Source organism: Ceratotherium simum, chromosome 9 (assembly GCF_057802395.1).
Source record: "Ceratotherium simum simum isolate JZ-2026a chromosome 9, ASM5780239v1, whole genome shotgun sequence".
Classification (NCBI taxonomy): Eukaryota; Metazoa; Chordata; class Mammalia; order Perissodactyla; family Rhinocerotidae; genus Ceratotherium; species Ceratotherium simum.
In genome coordinates, this window is record NC_141908.1 from 48937224 (window position 1) to 48957845 (window position 20622).

Consider the following 20622-nt stretch of genomic DNA (forward strand, 5'->3'; position numbering starts at 1 on the left):
GTAAAGTGAAGGTAACAATAATAATAACTTCTTTATGTACCCAATGTGAGGACTAAAAGAGAAAATAAATGCAAATGCCCTAGAATAGGTCCCTATAACGTAAGTACTCAAAGTGATTTCTTGTTTTTATGATTTATATCCTACCTACTTCCTATGCAATAGGTAGTCATATTAAAACACATATAAATAAGACTTTAAATAGAACAAAATCTAAGATAACAAAGAAATAGAGAAACTGTTGCAACTGAACACTACCTCTAGCTGAGACAATTCGTATAGCTCCCATTACAAGACGGTCACAGTACTTGTAGAATCCTGATTTTAAAGAAACATGCATTCTGCTACGTCTGGATAATCCATCACTTCCACCCCAATCCAAGCTGAATTAATTAATAAGTTAGGTAGCATTATCTATTTAATGATTTGTCAATGTCTCACAAATACAATAACTTTAGTTTCATCATAATGTGTACTATTTTTTTATTATTCTTCATTTGGATACTAAATTTTTAACAATAGTCAGAAAACAGTTTCAGTAATTTTTTTAGGTCATTACTAGTTCAAGATAATAAATTTTTTTCCTCAGCTTGCAATAATTCTTGGACCATCTGTCTAACGCATTCCTGATGGAATCTGGCAGAGCATGACTGATCCATGAGAAAAATGGAAAAAGAGTGCATTAGCAAGGCTTTGAGACATTCACGACTGACACAAGGCTGCAACTATATCTCTTAGACGAAAGTGAACATCTTGTAGCTGACTCATTTTTCTGCCCTCTTTTGTGGACTATTTTTGTTAAGTTGACTCCAATTATCAGTGGGCAGAAACAACCAGACGGTCCTCACGGGAGCGAGTTCCTTATAATAAATCTCTCTCTCTGTCTCTGTCTCTCTCTGTCTCTCTCTCTCTCTCTGTCTCTCTGTATATATATACACACACATACATCCTATTGGTTCTGTTTCTCTGGAGAGAGTAACACATATGTATATACCACATTCTGCCTATCCATTGCTCTATTAATCGACATTTGGATTGCTTCCACCTTTTGGTTATTATGAATAACGCTGCTCCTGGACATGGGTGTACAAAGAATATTCAGTTTTTTATTTATCATGATTAAATTTGGGTCTAATGGTAGTGGGTGGAATAGTTGATGCCACTAAGCTAAAGTACCTACACAAATGTGAAGTTTTGTGCCTTCTACCCCTCTACTAGTCCCTTCTCTGGGTCCCCTTCTCTTCCCTAATCCCTAAATTTAGATGCTTCCCAAGGTCCTTGTCCCTCTTCTCTCACTAATTAATTTCCCAGGGTAATCTCATCCCATCTCACATAGATGTCTCTCAGATTCAAGCCTGTCTTTCCCAGTTTTCTGCATTCCAGTCGCATACTGTTGGTCATATCACATGGATTCTCCACTAGCAGTATTTCAAAAAACAAAATTTATCATTTTATCATTAAATATTCTTTTTATTTTAATAGCACTGGTGTTCTCCTAGGCTCAAGTTTAGAATCTTGGAATCTTCCATGACTCTTTCATAGATAACTGGTTGCCAACACTATAGATTCATCTATATCCGCCTACCCCCGCCCCTTTTTTTATCTTCTAGATCTCTATTCAGGTCTTTATCATCTGGTTCTTGCCTCCAGACTCTTGTTCTCCTAATATGTTTCACCTACCATTGCCACAGTAATCTCAAAGTGCACTTTTATCATATTATTTCCCTGTTCAAAACACTTACAGTTTCTCCATTGTTTTTTTTTCAATTATTTTATTGAGGTCATAATGGTTTACAACATTGTGTAATTTCAGCTGTATGCTATTATTTTTCAATTTCTATATAGACTGCACCATGCTCACCACCAGTAGTCTAATTTTTATCCATCACCATACGTATGTGCCCCTTTGTAGGCAGTGTACTCTTTGACGTTGTTCTTAGTAGCATCTTTTTGAATACCATGTCTACTCAGGCAAGGGAAACAAAAGAAAAAATTAACAAATGGGACTACATCAACCTCCATTGTTTTAAAATTCTAGCCCATACTCCTTAGTGGCATTCAAGTCAAATCTTTGAACGGCTTGGTCTCAATTTACTATTTTCCCCTTATTGTTCAGTTGTTTACTTTCTATTGTTTATATTCTAATAGAAATAAACAATCAGCACTGCACTACATTAGTTCCTCAGTTTTGCTCATACAGGTCTTATTTAAAAAAAAATTTTATTGCAAAGAATTTCTAACATACACAAAACTAAATAGAATAGTATAATGAACCTGTCATGTACCCATCATTGAACTCCAGCTGCCATCAACCACTGGCCAATCCTGCTATATCCACATCCCATCCACTTCCCTCATTTCACACATAAATATCTCAGCATGTCTTCCTGAAAGATAGACTCATTTTAATACAACCACAATACCAACATCACACTAAAAACATTAACATTAACTGATTAACATGTTGCACTTAAAAACTATTTTTTTATTGATGTTTTAATGGTTTTTAATATTGTGAAATTTTGGGTTGTGCATTTTTGTTTGTCCATCACCATATATATGACTCCCTTCACCGGTGTGCCCACCCCCCACCCCCACTGCCCCTGGTAACCACAGTACAGTTTTCTCTGTCCATGTGTTGGTTTATATTCCACATATGAGTGAGATCATACAGTGTTTGTCTTTCTCTTTCTAGCTTATTTCACTTAACATAATACGCTCCAGGCCCATCCATGTTGTTGCGAATGGGACGATTTTGTTTTTTTTTATGGCTGAGTAGTATTCCATTGTATATATATACCACATTTTCTTAATCCAATCGTCAGTCGAGGGACACTTAGGTTGCTTCCACTTCTTGGCTATGGTGAATAATGCTGCAATGAACATAGGGGTGCATAAGCCTCTTTGGATTGTTGATTTCAGGTTCATTGGATAGATTCCCAGTAATGGGATGGCTGGGTCATAGGACATCTCTATTTTTAAGTCTTTGAGGAATCTCCATACCGTTTTCCATAGAGGCTGCACCAGTTTGCATTCCCACCAGCTGTGTATGAGGGTTCCTGTTTCTCCACATCCTCTCCAACATTTGTTGTTTTTTGTCTTGGTGATTATAGCCATTCTAACGGGCGTGAGGTGGTATCTTAGTGTTGTTTTGATTTGCATTTCCCTGATGATTAGTGATGTTGAACATCTTTTCATATGCCTATTGGCCATCTGTATATCTTCTTTGGTGAAGTGTCTGTTCATTTCCTCTGCCCATTTTTTGATCGGGTTGTTTGTTTTTTTGTTGTTCAGTTGTGTGGGTTCTTTGTATATTATGGAGATCAACCCTTGTCAGATGTATGTTTTGCAAATAGTCTCTCCCAGCTGGTGGGTTGTCTGTTCATCTTGATTCTGGTTTTGTTTGTCTTATAAAATCTCTTTAATCTGATAAAGTCCCACTTGTTTATTTTTTCTTTAGTTTCCCTAGTCTGGGTAGGCATGTCATCCGAAAAGATTCCTTTATAACCAATGTCAAATAGTGTGTTGCCTATATTTTCTTCTATGAGTTTTATAGTTTCAGGTCTCACCTTCAGGTCTTTGATCCATTTTGAGTTAATTTTTGTGAATGGCGATAGCAAGTGGTCCACTTTCATTCTTTTGCATGCGGCTGTCCAGTTTTCCCAACACCATTTATTGAAGAGACTTTCCTTTCTCCATTGTATGTTCTTAGCACCTTTGTCGAAAATTAGCTGTCCGTATATGTGTGGTTTTATTTCTGGGCTTTCAATTCTGTTCCATTGATCTGTGTGTCTGTTTTTGTACCAGTACCATGCTGTTTTGATTACTATTGCTTTGTAGTATGTTTTGAAGTCAGGGATTGTGATGTCTCCTGCTTTGTTCTTTTTTCTTAGGATTTCTTTAGCTATTCGGGGTCTTTTGTTGCCCCATATAAATTTTAGTATTCTTTTCTCTATTTCTGTGAAGAATGTCATTGGGATTCTGATTGGGATTGCATTGAATCTGTAGATTGCTTTAGGTAATATAGACATTTTAACTATGTTTATTTTTCCAATCCACGTGCATGGGATATCTTTCCATTTCTTTATGTCATCATGCATTTCTTTCAGTAATGTCTTGTAGTTCTCATTGTATAGGTCCTTCACCTCCTTGGTAAGATTTATTCCTAGGTATTTTATTCTTTTTGATGCAATTGTAACTGGTATTATCTTTTTGAGCTCTCTTTCTGTTACTTCATTATTAGCATACAGAAATGCAACTGATTTTTGTAGATTGATTTTGTACCCTGCAACTTTGCTGTAGTTGTTGATTGTTTCTAATAGTTTTCCAACAGATTCTTTAGGGTTTTCTATATATACAATCATGTCATCTGCAAACAGTGAGAGTTTCACTTCTTCGTTACCTATTTGGATTCCTTTTATTCCTTTTTCTTGCCTAATTGCCCTGGCCAAAACCTCCAATACTATGTTGAACAGGAATGGTGAGAGTGGGCAGCCCTGCCTTGTTCCTGTTCTCAGAGGAATGGCTTTCAGTCTTTCCCCGTTCAGTATGATGTTGGCTAATACCAACATCACACTAAAAACATTAATATTAACTGATTAACATGTTGCACTTAAAAACTATTTTAAAAACACAGTTTTTTACATTTGTAAGACAATTGAAAATGTCAAGGACTTTTAATTTTTTGATTGTCTCATACATGTCAAAAATGGAAATTTACTTTACAGTTTTTTAATGCAGTATATTTCAACCAGGATATATTTCTCCATTTCATCCTGCAGCTTTGCATTTCTAAATTCTCCCTATCTATCAAGGTTCAGTCTTTTGCACCTCCTCCACAAAGGCTTCCCTAATCTCATAAAGTGAAAGCTATAGCTGACTTTCCTCTTGTCCACTTCCTCCATCTGTTAGCCCATAAGGGCACAGTGGTATGTTATTTATGTAAATATCTTATCTTCCCTATGAGACCACAAGCTCCTTGAAGCATGAGTTATCCCTGTCCTACCAGCGCACGTAAGAATCAATGTCTTACGCTTGTGCTTCTCCAAAGTGAGGTTCCGCACCAACAGCGTCACGCTCATCTAGGAACTTATTAGAAACGCAAATTCTCAGACTGCCCTCCATTCCTGGTGAATTAAAAACTCTGGAGGGGGGGTCCCAGTAATCAGTGTTTTAACAAGCCCTCCAGGTGATTTTGATGCATGCTAAAATTGGAGAATCACTGCTTTACACATAGTAGGTGCTCTTTAAGCCATTTATAAAATATGAACCTAGCTATAAACTATCTTAACTCTAGAGCCGGCCTCGTGGTGTAGTGGTTAAGTTCGCATGCTTTACTTTGGCAACCTGGGGTTTGCAGGTTCGGATCCCGGGCGTGGACTTACACACCACATATCAAGCCATGCTGTGGCAGGCGTCCCGCATATAAAGTAGAGGAAGATGAGCGTGGATGTTAGCCCAGCGCCAATCTTCCTCAGCAAGAAGAGGAGGATTGGCAACAGATGTTAGCTCAGGGCTAAGCTTCCTGACCAAAAAAAAAAATCTATATCTATATCTATATCTATATATATAGATATAGATATAGATATCTTAACTCTACTGTGAAGGAAATTAACGGTACTGCTCAACGAGCAACTCTGTTGGGTCTTTCGGTGATCCAAGGAAAAGTTTATGGATATATAGGTCATGATCATTTCTAGAGAAGAATGCATGATGAGACTAATAGAGGGGGTACCTGGAACAGCTGTAACCAGGTCACTTATAACAGTGTCATTGTGGAATGCCAATATTCCTGGGATGCTAGCCAGAATGGAGGTAATTATTTTCTGAAAGTCACTAGGGTCTAAACTCAGTCTGAAATAAATCCATTTTAAATTGCAAGGTGACACTGGAGAGATCTCAAATAGGATTTATTTTAAAGAAGGCAGATAAGCTTGTGGTAAAAGGTAACAACCATGCACAGAGACATTAAAGGTTAATGCCTCCAAGATATATTTTTGTTTACTGCCACTGCACCAGTGACACAAGCTCAAGTCAAATATCTCTAAATGATGTTGAATTGCAGTGAGCATTATAACTCAGAGATTCATGGTTCATCTTATGATAAGAATATATCTTGTGGTTATATAATATCTGGCATGGAAAACATATTGAAGAAATTCTAGCCTTCGTCTTACAGATTGTAGTTTAAAACAGGCAGGATTTATTGCATATCAAAACCTCAGAATGAGGTTTCTAAATGAATCAGATAAGAAAGTTCTAGAAAGAACTGGAATTATTCAACTATTGGAATTAACTAAAAACAAGGCAACAGTACAGGGTTTCGGGCCTGGCTATAGTATTAAAAGATTTTAAAAAGTCATTAAGAGGAAGGAAGTCATTAGGACGAGCAAATCGTACTGGGGAGACTGCAGTACTGAAGATAACTCTGAAGAAACTGAGGAAATGAGGGATCCTGCGCATAGCCAGCATGGACAGTGGATGAGATTCCAGTGAACCTTATGCTATACTTCACTTGTCTGGGTCAGGAATTCCATTGAGAATCTTGTGAAATCTGTGGCTTCTTCCAAGAAATGTGCATGTGCACTAATGTTTTGCATGCAATTTCAGAAAGTTCAATGACTCTAAATAAATCAAATTCAGGTTATGGACTCCTAGCATAGTGACTAAAGAGATTTGGCTAATATTAGACTCCAAAGCACACACTCTTAAAGATTTCTTCTGCTCAAAAGTAGTTTTACTGGCACAGCACAGTTCTAGTCATTGAACAGAACATAGAGGAACTAAATGCAGAGTTTTACCACAGGAGGAAGAAAAGGTGTTGATTCTGAAGAGAATGGTGGTCGGCTGTGCAATTTTTTGAAGACCCTCATTATGCGGAGACGTGGTTTGATTCCAAGAGACAATGGTGAACAATTCAGATTTGGCTCAGCTCTCTTGGAGTTATCTTTTCTCTCAGGCTACAAGAGAAGGTTGAAGGTTATGACCAACTCAAAGACTTAGATCAGTAAGCATTTAGTGTGAGAAGGAGGGAGGGTGGGACAGAGGGAAGGAGGCGGAAAAGAGAGAGAGAGAAAAGAATAAGAGAGAAAAGAGAGAGATGAAGGAAGAGGCAGAAATGTCAGAGAGCAAAGGAGAAGCAACAGAAGAATTGTATGTGAGACTGAAATTTTATCACTTTGCCCTACTTCTATTCTAATAAAGAATCTCACAATTGGAGATCAATTCCACTTTTACAAACTATTTGGCAAAATAAGAGTATCTAATGTTAATCATAGGAAATATTTTCTGAGTGTTTACCATGGGCCTCAGACTTAAAAAGAGAATGAAAAGGAAATTCTAAAAGAAGGGATACAAGAACAGACCAAGCCTGCATCCATGGGAAAGAGTGGAGTAGTACAGATCTCAAATAAAGTAATGGAGGAAAAAAATGCCTTGGGGTAGAAGTTGAGAAAGTAGTATAAGGAGGCGTCAACCACATACAGGATGCACAGGAGTAGGACACCTTGTATCAAGGAAGAGATGAATTAAGATGGAGCTTCTAAAATTTGATGTGCATAAGAACCATGTAGGAAGCTTACTAAAATGCACATTTCTGGACCATTTTCCCTGAGAGTCTGATGCTGTCATTTGGAGTGGGCCTGGGAAAATGCATGCAGGTGGCGGGAGACAGGTGGTCCATAGACCACAGTTTGAGAAAGACAACCTCAAAAGGAGGATGAGGGTAGAGGTAGGTCTACCCTTTTTTGGATCCTGGTCTCCGTAGCTTGAACATGGCTTTGCTCCACCATTTGGTGAACTGATTTGGGACAAACTTTAACCCCAACTTTGACTTTAAAATGACTCAGTTTATCAAGCAGGCTCCGTTATTGGAGGGAAAAGCTCCACTTGAAGATTATTAGTACCAAAAAGAACTAACTCCTGCATCTCTCTCCCGCTGTGACCCACATAGGGTAAGTACTGGGGAGCATCCCCACCCCAAGCCACAGCAACTCTGGCGGCAGACGGCAAACTGAAGAGGACTAAGGAAATGCTCAGAAAGAGATTTCCCACAGGAACAAAATCATAAAACACATCTAAGTGCTGTGGAGCTGGAAGTGAATAGTTCACAAGTATGATGGGTCAAGTAAGTTCATTTTCATTTTTATCATTTGTTTTATTTTTAAAATTTTGTATCAACTGCTTTTTAAATTTTATTTTATTTTATAATTATGTAAAATATTTACATGGTTTCAAAGTCAAATCAGGAAAACAAGTATATTTAAAGAAGTCTAGCTTTCCCTGTTCCCTCCACTCTATTCCCTTCTTTCCTTTATGGATAACCTTAAATCATTTTTTTATTGATTATTCTTCTATTCTCTTTAAGCATAAGCAGATGTGTACATATGTTACTCTTTTCTTAAATAAACATTATATATAATTTTCTCTACTGAAAAGGGGCTTTCTTGACCTCTCTGCTTTATAACATTGTCTGTGTAGAAAAATGTATTTTGATTTTAGAGTAACAAATAACATTTTTTTTAAACAGAGCCCTTCATAAGTTAGCACTCACATCAAGCTTTGTTCAATAATTCATTCATTTAAGAAACATTTACTGAATAACTATGATAGGCCCAGGGGCTAACCAAGTTTTGTGGGGTCTAAACCTCCTCTAATATTGGGACCTGTCTTTAATAAAAAGAATATAAAATTATTAATGTGCTCTACGACTCCCAGCAGCTCCCAGCAACAACCTGTGTGACAGGGGCAAAGAGGATTAAACACGTAAACTCAAAACAAATATACAATGACGGATTGTAATTAAATCCCTGTTACGGGCTGAATTGTGTCGCCCAAAATTGGTATGTTGAAGTCCTAACCCTAAGTACCTCAGAATGTGACTATTAGTGAAAATGAGGTCATTAATGTGGGCCCTAATCCAATACGACTGGTGTCCTTACAAGAAGAGATTAGGACACATCCATGAAGAAGGAAGATCATGTGAAGACACAGAGAGAAGTAGGCCGCCTACAAGCCAAGGAGAGAGGCCTCAGAAGAAACTAACCCTGACAACACCTTGATCTCAGACCTGTAGCCTCCAAAACTGTGAGAAAGTTTCTGCTATCGAAACTACCCAGTCTGGTACTTTGTACGTCAGCCCCAGCAGACAAACAGAATTCCCTAAAAGAAAAGAGTGTTTGAGAGAAAGCACTGTTAAAGGAATAGTGAGGACGCTGATGAGAAAAGACATCTCTGAGGAAGTGCATATAAGCTAGGATATGAAAAAACTACAAATGATGAACTATGGGCATAAACTGATTTAGCAGGTCCTGTTAAAAGACAAAAGAAATTAAGGTGTTTTTGCTTCAGTTAATTAACCCTCAGTCTACAGAACAAGAGAGTCCTTGGGGGACAGTCTTTCTAACGTAACTACCTAAGATGAAAAGCTACTATGCAGCCAACTTCCTCACAGTGCACAGACTCTGAAGCATTGAATGAGCAAGAAGTTGAATTTTTAATTGTAAGACAAAATGTATTTGATATTATTCACACTTTGATTTGAGGACATTTCTGAAGAAAATGAATATTACGAAATATGTAGCTCAAACACTTCTTAGAAAAAGAATAAAGTGAAGTAATGTCCTTCCTCATGGCTCATTAAAAAGATTATGGAAATTATAGAAGCTGAATATGCAAAACGAAAAAGCCAGAAGCATAGACTCTGATTAGTCAAGGCTAATACCTCATACAGAGTAATGATATACCCGAATAAATTGATTTGTCTTTGGTAAGCTAGTGCATATCCTTATTTTAACTCAATGAATAATAAGAATTATAAATCACAGAATAGACAAGGGATTCCCTATTTCTTGGTAGAATGCCACATAAATTAATTCTGACATATGCTTATTCAGTTTGGCTTGTGAGAGACTGAATATACAAATGGACAAAGGCCAGACCAAACATGACAATAGAACTCTGACTCACAACCTCTGAAGCAAAAATGCCCAGAATGATTAGGACTTGATCAACGACTGACAGTTTCCTTATTTTTTGCCCCTACTTTCAACTCAGGAGCAACCAGAGAAAGCCAAATATGCTCCCCTAACCAATCACATAAGATACTCTGCTTCTAATTTTATTTATTTATTTATTTATTTTTTTCCTCCCAAAGCCCCAGTAGATTGTTGTATGTCATAGCTGCACATCCTTCTAGTTGCTGTATGTGGGACGCGGCCTCAGCATGGCCGGAGAAGTGGTGTGTCGGTGCACGCCCGGGATCCGAACCCAGGCTGCCAGCAGCAGAGCGCGCGCACTTAACCACTAAGCCACGGGGCCGGCCCAACTCTGCTTCTAATTAACCCATCTCCAGCTTGTCCATGCCAACAACTTCCAATCAGAGCATATCTGAAGCCTTCCTTGTTTTCACTATAAAGCTTTCCCCAGTCCCCTGCCCACCTTGGAGTCTTTGTCAAATACACGTGATGGTGGCTGGCTCTTGCTATAGCAAGTTCAGAATAAATAGCCTCTGTTGCCATTTGGGTAGCCTTCATTCATTTCCATACTTGGCTGTCCCCAGAGAAGAAAATATGTGCTGGGTCCCAGGGCCATCAGTAGAGGATGGGATTCAGAGCCACCTTCCAGCTCTGAAGTGCCCATCTTTTTTTTTTTTTCTTTTCTTTTTTTTTTTTTTGAATTTTTTATTTATTTAGTTTTTTCCCCCAAAGCCCCACTAGATAGTTGTATGTCATAGCTGCACATCCTTCTAGTTGCTCTATGTGGGACGCGGCCTCAGCATGGCCGGAGAAGCGGTGCGCCGGTGCACGCCCAGGATCCGAACCCGGCCGCCAGCAGTGGAGCGCACGCACTTAACCGCTAAGCCACAGGGCCGGCCCCGAGGTGCCCATCTTAGTGACACTTGATATTTCCTCCAGGGAAGACGTTAGTGACTGGGAAGGTAACAGTAGTCACTGAACCCCCATAACAACTGTGTCTCTGCTGTCAAATGACAGAATAGCCATTCAACAGAATTCAAAGTGGTGACTGTATCTGTGAACTTCTCCTAGTGATCTGGCAGCTGGGCAGATATGCTTCTGTGTCAACCACTTGTCTGTCAGGACTACACAAAAAAGCTTTACAGTTGCAATGATGACACAGGTGAATTCCAATTCTGATCTGGGTAGTTAAATGCATTTGAAACAAACTGATAATAGCATCAGCTTTTATTCATTTTGCAACTGTTTTAAATCTCACCAATGTTGGCCTTGAGCAACCTGGACACAGCCTAGACTAAGAAGAAGCATTGCTCTGGAAATAAAATTTAGTCTCCCAACAGGGCTTCCACACCAAAGAAATAACCTAGGACGGGTTACCCGGACATTCCTTCATCACTAAAACGAAGATTACTGGACCACTGTGAAGTTAAAATTGGATAACAAGATAGAGTATTTTTAAAGGTAAATAATGGGAAAAGCATAAATGCGAGGCATTCTAAAGCACAACTGAGATTTCAGCACAATTAATTTTACCCCAACGCATACGTCATTCGGATCAGATTAGCACACTAGTGGGAGAACCAAGGTTGGGTGTAATTCATGGGCTGCCTGGAGGCAGAGCAAACCATGGGAGAGCCAGTGCTGGCTGACTACTTCCTGGTTCTCCTATTGAAAAGATAAGAATGGTAAAGGAGATTGGTAAGGCTCTCATCTTGGACAGAGATTAATATTTGTTTCCTAGTAGCCATTTAAAAGTCACTTTCTGAAAAATGACCTAGTGTCGTTTGTGATCCCACTTTGTGACTGTCAAACCAGAGTTCTCATCCACAGAAACCAGGTTGTATTTTATTCATCTTGCAGGTGAGCATCACAAAAAACTCAGTGAGGAAAGCTGCCATCAGCATGCCCTGTTTTATGAGGAATGCACTTCAATTGTCTCCATTGCTTCACCTCTCCTGGCCCACAGTCAAGTTCATATACAAACTGTCACCACCTGTATAATTTCTCATTAGATTAGAGTTTTCTTTAATTCTAGAGATAGATACTCTGAAGTCTTGACAACAAGATAAATCATTAGTGCAAAAATCGAATTTAGCAGGAAAATCCAGTTACATCAATAACTTACATATTTAAATGTATTAAACTTCTTCAAGGTTGACTTTTGGCTGGGGGAGGGGCTTAAGGCTGAAAGAACAGGTAATATATGAATTGCTTTATCACAATAATTCTCAACCCCGACTGCATAGTGGAGTCACTTGGAAAATATTTTTAAAATACCAATGCCTGGGTCCCATCACCAGAAATTTAATTGGCCTAGGATAGGACAAAGGCATGCCATTTTAAAATAAGCACCTCAAAAACTTTTAATGGTCAGTCAAAACATTTCTTCCAGAGGAGGCAAAAGAGGCTGGGAAGGTACCCATAGACACTGGATCCCCATAACAAAGTGCTGTTAAATGATGGGGCAGGACTCCAAGAGAAATTCAAAGTGATATTCACAGCTGGTGAAGAAGGTTCCTATGAAGGAGGCTATGATTAGCAAAGACAACTATGAATGGTGCGATAACAAGTAAGGTTACCTACCTCCACCCTCCACCACCTGGTGGGGCTTAAGCGTTTTCATAGGAACCCTCCAATCCTCGTAGATATGATTTAGCTCTCTAAATCCAGCATCTCACTTCTGACTTAGATCCATAGGTATCTTTGAGCTGCCCTTCTGTTTATTCCCAATCTACACGTTTGTTTTGGTGCTTCCCATGTCCTTCTACTGAACACTCTGTTTTCAATAAACCATTTTCCTGATTGGTCAAAAGCCCTTTGAAGTCTATTCCTCTCTTTCTGTCACATGAGCAACTCCCCAGTGCTCTCAATTGTATTCTCTACTCAGTAAAAATATGATTCAGTCCTAACACTGTTCTATTGTCCAAGTGACCTCCATCTCTGCTTTCTTGCCTTGTAGTCAAAAAGCAACACATTTCCTTCCAGATTTCACATATTCCATGTATTTCCTTCTCTGTTCCATACATATCATATCATTCTCTTTGCTAACAAAGAAATATCAAAAAATTTTTTATTTAAAAGTCTGCTATCAGAAAATAATGTCATATCATATAAATTTTTCATGCCCAGATATTTACTTATCTGTTTTCCTCAGACTCAATAAAATAGTCAAAGAGCCACAGTCTATTTTAAATTAAAATGCATGGCTTTAAGGGCTATTTGACATGCAGTAATTATTTGTGTAGTCTTCTAGCCAAGCAGAGAAATTGCTAATGTCTCTGCCCTTGAAGGAAATGAACTGTGCAAAAAATTTCAAGCAAACATGATCCAACTGTTCACACAAAAGGGAGGTTGCATAAGAAACTCATTGTGTCTCTACCCAAATTTTCCCTCGACTTGCCACAAATTAGCATGTACTTCACCTCTTTGGCACCAATTAAAATCATAAACAGATGAGCTTTTGAGCAGAGGAGGGCCGATGTGCCCTCTCCACAGATGGTCAGCATCACATGTTGCAGTAATGGCTGGACATGCCACGAGGGTACCGTATAAAAACGGACTAGAGCACTTCAGCTCCAATTGCTCCGTGTCTAAAATTGCCTCTCTTTCAGGATGGATTTCCTTCATAGGAATGGAGTGCTCGTGATTCAGCATTTGCAGAAGGATTACCGGGCTTACTACAATTTTCTAAATTTTATGTCCAGTGTTGGAGACCCCCGGAATATCTTTTCTATTTATTTTCCACTTTGGTTTCAAGTTAATCAGAGAGTTGGAACCAAGATGATATGGGTAGCAGTCATTGGGGATTGGTTCAATCTTATTTTTAAATGGTAAGACTTCTGTTTTGTTTCATTTTTCCTAAAGCTTATTCTTAAATTTGTAGATTTGGCTTAATGATCACATTTCAAATGTGTGTTGTTTTACCTGGAAAATCTTTCAAACATACCAGCTAACTTGAAACACCGATTCATAAATAGAACTTACAAAAAGCATAGAAATGTATACTTTATCTGACTTAGAAGTAAAATTCCAAAACCCTGTAACACATATGCTGTGATTAACCAAGAAGTTAGTTAAATGAGCAGCACCATAATGAACAGGTCGATGATTCCAGGGACCACTTTGATACTCCCGATTTAAGTACCAAAGCATCCACAGGACTTGTCCTGCAAGGAAACAAGCCCTGGTTTTTTTGGAAACTAGGATGCCCAAACTCCAAATGACTGTGTCATTCTCTATAATGAGAGACAGAACTGAATCCAAGTTCTTTCAAAGTCTGTTAATCATGAGATTTCTCCATCAACCCCCTGCTTGAGTCATTTTTATAGAAGAGAATAGCTAGTCTCTAATTCAGTAATAGTCATGTATTTAAATATATATGCGTATTTATATTTCCTTAAATACAGGATATTATTTGGTCATCGGCCCTACTGGTGGGTCCAAGAAACTCAGATTTACCCAAATCACTCAAATCCATGCCTTGAACAGTTCCCCACTACATGCGAAACAGGTCCAGGTAAGCAACTACAGCAGCCTCAAGTGACTAAAGATATTCCATCAGAGAGACGTTATGTATGACTATCATCTAATAACTGTATGATATTATATAGGGTATTAAAGAAAATGTCATGGGTGAGGATGCTAAAAGTTCATAAGCATAAAAATTGCTAATGATAAAAGAAAGAAGTTTTATGAATAATCTAATTTCATTTTGTTATTTGTAAAAGAGTAAATTACGAGAATATTACCCAAATGATTTTATATTTGGCATTTATTTTTTGGAAGAGTGTAATGATTTGATACTAAAACAAACAAAAAACAACTAGAACAAATTCCCAAATTAAAATCCTAGAAGTGTTGATTTATCTGCTGCTGAGCAACTTTCAAAGTTACTAACGGTCTTCTGAGAATCTCATGAATCAGGGAAGAACAGACAAGATTTCTGTAAGAAAGGTAAGAACGTCCCAGTTTTACTAATTCCAGTAAAGATTATCTCTAATCTTAGACTGATTTCTTTAAAATTTCTTTTTTTCTCTCACAGATGTAGTATGTAAGTGGTTTTCTTGGACCATTTCCCTTTTTATTATAAGTAAGATTCTGTACAAGTGTAAAATCTTTACTACAGAAGTTGAGTTTATTGAAATATATATATAAAGGAAAATTTTGAAAGTGTTTTGAAATACATATATATATATAAAGGAAAATTACATGTTATTGTAATTTATAAGACTGTGTTATATTGTACCTCACCATAATTTGTTACATAGCATAAAATTCTTCCCATCTGACATCCTGAAACTAACCCTGATATAGTGAATGTGTAAGTTCCTAATGAATTTTCTGAAAATCTTTTTTTTTGCTCCCATAAAAGTACACATACATCTGTTGTATTACTTATCACACTGTACTAGACTTAATTTTTTATATATCTGGCTCCTCCGATAGACTGTGGGTTCCATCAGGTCAGGGATGGTGTGTATTTTATCTTTGTGAGACCAGTGTGTGATGGATGGATGGATGGATGGATGGATGGATGGATGGATGGATGGATAGTTGGATGGATGGATGGATGGAGTGGTGGATGGATGGATAACCTTTGAGACAACCGAAACGCTGCTTTGGTCTATCCCAGCATTTCCCAGCATGTATTCTATCTTATGAAGCATTGTCTGAAAAAAAAAGAGAAAGAAAAAAGACATATTGCATTCTATATCCACCCCTTGGAAATTTACAACTCACTTAAGCATATAAAGGGTCCTGAACATCCCCACATTAGAAATAGATTTGAAAGAAACAGATCTATAAGAAATAGATTTGTCTTTAACTTAGTGTTGTTCAAAAAGAGACTGATAATTAACCTGAATGAATCTCCACTTGGTGAAAACTCTGGGAGAAGATCAAAGTAAAATGGTAAAAAAATCAAGCAGCATGGGAAAGACATTCTGAGAAGAGAAAAGCTACATGTCTACAGGCTTCTTCTCCCAGGATTGATGCCCCCTTTCCATCTTCTCTTTGTCCATTTCATAGCAAAGACTCCCATTGCAGCGGCCGGCTACAAGATAGGCATAGAGGTAGCTGCTAGTACCTAGTAGTCAACTGGTAAATCAGACATAGTAATGATATCCTGTAGATGTTTGACTTTTCAGCCCAAAGAAAATAAACTGATTCAAGATCCAGTACAAGTACTTTAATTTTCTCATCAATTAAAAACAATTAGAGGGCCGGCCCCATGGCTTGGCGGTTGGGTGCGCGCGCTCCGCTGCTGGCAGCCCGGGTTCGGATCCCGGGCGTGCACCGACGCATCGCTTCTCCCGCCATGCTGAGGCCGCGTCCCACATACAGCAGCTAGAGGGATGTGCAACTATGACGTACAACTGTCTACTGGGGCTTTGGGGAGGAAAACAAGGAGGAGGATTGGCAATAGATGTTAGCTCAGAGCTGGTCTTCCTCAGCAAAAAGAGGAGGATTGGCATGGATGTTAGCTCAGGGCTGATCTTCCTCACATACGAAAAATAACTAACTAAATAAAAGAGGTTTAAAAAAATGCTTAAAAAAATAAAATAAAAAAAATAAAAACAATTAGATATGAAGAATGAGTAGGGATGTGGCAGATTTTGGTGCAACACCCTGAGTTCTTAATTAGCTTTGAACATTTTAATTTCTGGAATTTGATGAACTTGAAAAATCTAGAAGAAAATTTTTGAAATAATGTTTTCAGGCTCTATTTGACTCAATTTTCTTTATTTCTACCTATGTCTAAACAAAACATATAGTCTGTGCCCTGTGGTTTTTTCTGAGTTCTTTATTTATAATTTTCATGGCTAATATGCTATTTTACTGTCCGTTTCTGATACTGGTACTCTATTAACTACCATTCCAATGGATCGACATTTTGTTTTTGCAGGAAGTCCATCCGGCCATGCAATGGGCTCATCGTGTGTCTGGTACGTCATGGTAACAGCTGCCCTGAGCCACACTGTCAGTCAGAGAGATAAGTCATCGACCACTCTTCACAGGTCAGCTTTGCTCCAGTTTCTGTAGTACTGGAATATGACGGTTTTGAATATATAAAGTCTTTTTAAAAATGCATTTTAGCATATTTTTAGTTGTTGAAATGTGCTTATTCCATTCTACCATAGCCAAAATAGCCAAATAAATAGAAAATTAATATTTTGCTTTAAGACAATGTCAGAATTAGCTCACAGATATTACTAGAAATGTTTAATTGATTAATGATTTGCTAAATGTGCCTCTGGGTTTCCATAATACAATAATCACTTTGGTAGCTCATAAATAAGTCATCTAAAATTATATAAGGAAATGTTTTTGCATGTACATTCCCTTGCTTTAAGAATAACTAGAAATTTTGAGAATCATCGTTCCCCTTGAATGGATCAGTTAATTTAGTATAATTATGCTTCCTTCTTTGAATAGCCAATGCTTTTGACATCAATAACATATATTTTAGCTTTAAAGACTATGCAATCTTTTTAACTAAAAACATTCTAGAGACAAACTTTAAAGTGAATATTAGTAGATTTAATGTTAGTAGATCTGTAATGTCTAGAAAAGCTTAGAATTTTAAGATTACTCAAAAATTTTATAGGAATTAGCCCGTTTCCTTTTCTTTCCTGAAACATTTTAACTATCATTAAAACTACCCTGAGCACCACTTTAATCATAAATTTTTGGGCTAGCTGAGGTAGGATTTGCCAGTTAATTGCTTAAAAAATACTATAACATATATCGTTATATAAAAGTTCTTTTAAAATAAAAAATTTCTGAGATCCATCACATATTTCACTTTTTAGAGTAGTATTGGGTAATATAAGAAACAAATGACCAAAGTTTATTCTAATGAGACTGCAACATGTATGCCTTAATGTATTCATTATCCAACCCAAAACAACAACAGTAGAAAATTGTTGTAATTTAAAGAAATTAGCGTTTTCTATCCATAGACAGGTTTTCAAAGTAGGAATCTAGATAAGCCTCACCTTTTCTCTGTAGTTCATTTCTCCCTCCGATTTCCAAACCTGGAAAAATATTTGTTTCTTCCAAAAAATTTTTTTCTCAACTCTTTTTCAATTATTATAACTGCAACATTTACTTCATCCATCAAAATTTATTGAGTGCCTACACCCTGCCTTAATATCACCAAATCTTTGTTGATTGTTCTTCCATATGGATAACTCCAACTTACTGCCTCTTTGAAAGTCTCATTTCTCTCTATTCCTTAATCTTTCAATAACCAAAATTTGGTCTGGTTATCAGGAACAAAACATTCGGAACCTCCAAGGATCCCTAGAACTCAATATTGCTAATTCTTTTTTATTAAAATGATGAGCATTGTTTGGATTTTAATAGTTTAATGTTTTTTTCCACGTTGCTGCTTCTAATCCACAGTATATAACATATAGGTCAATTCCCTTGTTCCTTATTTTCTATATGTCAAAAAACAAGGAACCAGGGCTCTTGAGAGTCTGTGAAATTAAACCCAATGAAACTTGCTTTTGATGGAGTGTTCGTGCATTTTCCATCAGAGTGGAAGCTGCCTCACCAGTAAGTTTTCTTCAAGCAAAGAAAGGTTGAGAGGGGAGTGTAAAGAGGAAGCACATACGACAGGGAGTAAAAATATATGCAATTCATTCTTGATGATTCTAGATATTAGTAATTACCCCAAACTTGAATTTCCTCTACATCTTTAAAATTATTATCAGGATGTCAAATTGGCTTCCTTTTGCAGCGCTTATTAAAATCTCAGGATGTGGCACTGGTTAAGCTTAATGTACTGAAAAATGTAGAAACTTCTCTTAAAGCTTTTCAAATTCTATGGAGCACATGGAGACAACATTTCGAAAAAAAGACTCTAGAATCCTGATGCTATGTCACAGCTAGAAGATTCCTCTGAGAAAAATCATCTGGTGTCACCCCCCTATTTTTATGAGTGATACAATTTCTTTGCTTTTTACGCTTGTATCTATTCTTCCATCGTAGACTGACCTGGTCATTTCTTTGGAGTCTTTTTTGGTTGATTCAAATCAGTGTCTGCATCTCCAGAGTATTCATAGCAACACATTTTCCTCATCAAGTTATTCTTGGAGTAATTGGTGGTAAATATGATCACTTACCTTTAGTTGTGTCATTGGAAAGCTTTAGTGTCATTTGTTTTATGTTGTCAGATTCTTCCTGGTAATCAGTTCCCCAATCTCAGGTAATTTTGTCAAGCCACTGATACTTAATGCTACCTTGGGAGCGTAAGTTGTTCAACACACCTCTCAAATCCTCCAGGTACGTAATGGCAGTCTCACTTGTTAGCATTAAGGCATAACCTCTTAGTAAGATGGGCTTCTCTGAAGTGTGTCTAGAGCTGAGTCCAACTCCCAAACCACCACTTCAGACAGCCTGCTTGTGTCTTGGCTTGGAGGACTTAATAATGGTCTTCCAACCTGCACACCATGCCACTCTCTCTGAAACACTTGGAGTGATTATTACACGACTATGGACTTCATTTAACAGCTGTTTTGTATTCCCGTAGCGGCGATCACCAGGATTGAGTTTTTGCAGTTCAGCCCCACATACCTTTCAAAGGCTCTCTAAGTTAATTGGCTATGGCAATTGAAATATTAACTGCAAGCACCTAGATCAGTGGCTTGCCTATAAAGTGGGTTGTCACTCAGGTTACGGACTCCTGAAAGATCTGCCTATGCTAATATGGCTGGCAAAAAGACCACAGGGCAAGTGTGTGTTTTTAGTTATTGCCTAAAAAAAAAGGCTTTGGAAAATGGATAGAACCTACTTGTCTAAAGCCCTTTATCATTAAAAACTATGTCTTAATTCTTTAATTCAAAGAAGAATGATTCCCGAGGGGCTCAAGGGCACATAGTCATCTTCCGTGTCTCTTTCTAATCTCCAGGTATGCTTGTGGCAGAGGCCTTTGAACACACTCCGGGCATCCAAACAGCCAGCCTGAGCACGTACTTGAAGACCAATCTCTTCCTCTTCCTGTTTGCACTTGGCTTTTACCTGCTTCTCAGACTACTTGACATTGACCTGCTGTGGTCTGTGCCCGTAGCCAAGAAGTGGTGTGCCAACCCCGACTGGATCCACATTGACACCACACCTTTTGCTGGACTTGTGAGAAACCTTGGGGTCTTCTTTGGCTTGGGCTTTGCAATCAACTCGGAGATGTTCCTTCAGAGCTGCCGAGGGGAAAACCGCTACAAGCTGAGCTTCCGGCTGCTCTGCGCGGTGGCCTCATTGACTCTACTGCAGCTCTACCATTTCATCAAGATACCCACGCACTCAGAGCATTTATTTTACGTGCTGTCTTTCTGTAAAAGTGCATGCATCCCACTCGCTGTGGTTGCTGTGATTCCCTACTGTATTCATATGTTAATGAAACCAAGTGAAAAGAAGATTAATTAGAGTTGTGCACAGAGTTAGTGCTCTGGTCCCCAGATGACCCTCCTCCTCCTCCTCCAGTAGAACCATAGAGCAGGGAGAGACTGGAGGCTTCCAATTGGAGGTCACAAAATGGCGGCCACAGGCTGCATCCCACACATATGTTTAGTTAGGCCTTCACAGTGGTCTTTTTTTTTCTTTCTTTCTATTTTAAATTAGTTGGCAACATTTAAAAACCAGAATATTT

General features: G+C 38.0%; 1 protein-coding gene across 2 annotated transcripts; it reads left to right on the forward strand.

Annotated features, from left to right (window-relative positions):
- Positions 1 to 13583: 13583 nt before the first annotated feature.
- Positions 13584 to 20399, forward strand: G6PC2 (glucose-6-phosphatase catalytic subunit 2). 2 transcript variants are annotated; one of them, XM_004428220.3, is made up of 5 exons: positions 13584 to 13801; positions 14378 to 14487; positions 16876 to 16987; positions 18969 to 19084; positions 19888 to 20399. In XM_004428220.3, the coding sequence occupies exons 1-5, from the start codon at positions 13584 to 13586 to the stop codon at positions 20397 to 20399; spliced, it is 1068 nt and encodes a 355-aa protein (XP_004428277.1). The 2 variants fall into 2 exon arrangements, with proteins under 2 accessions (XP_004428277.1, XP_087291077.1); XM_087434951.1 differs by lacking the exon at positions 18969 to 19084 and having other exon boundaries at positions 19888 to 19912.
- The last annotated feature ends 223 nt before the right edge of the window (positions 20400 to 20622 follow it).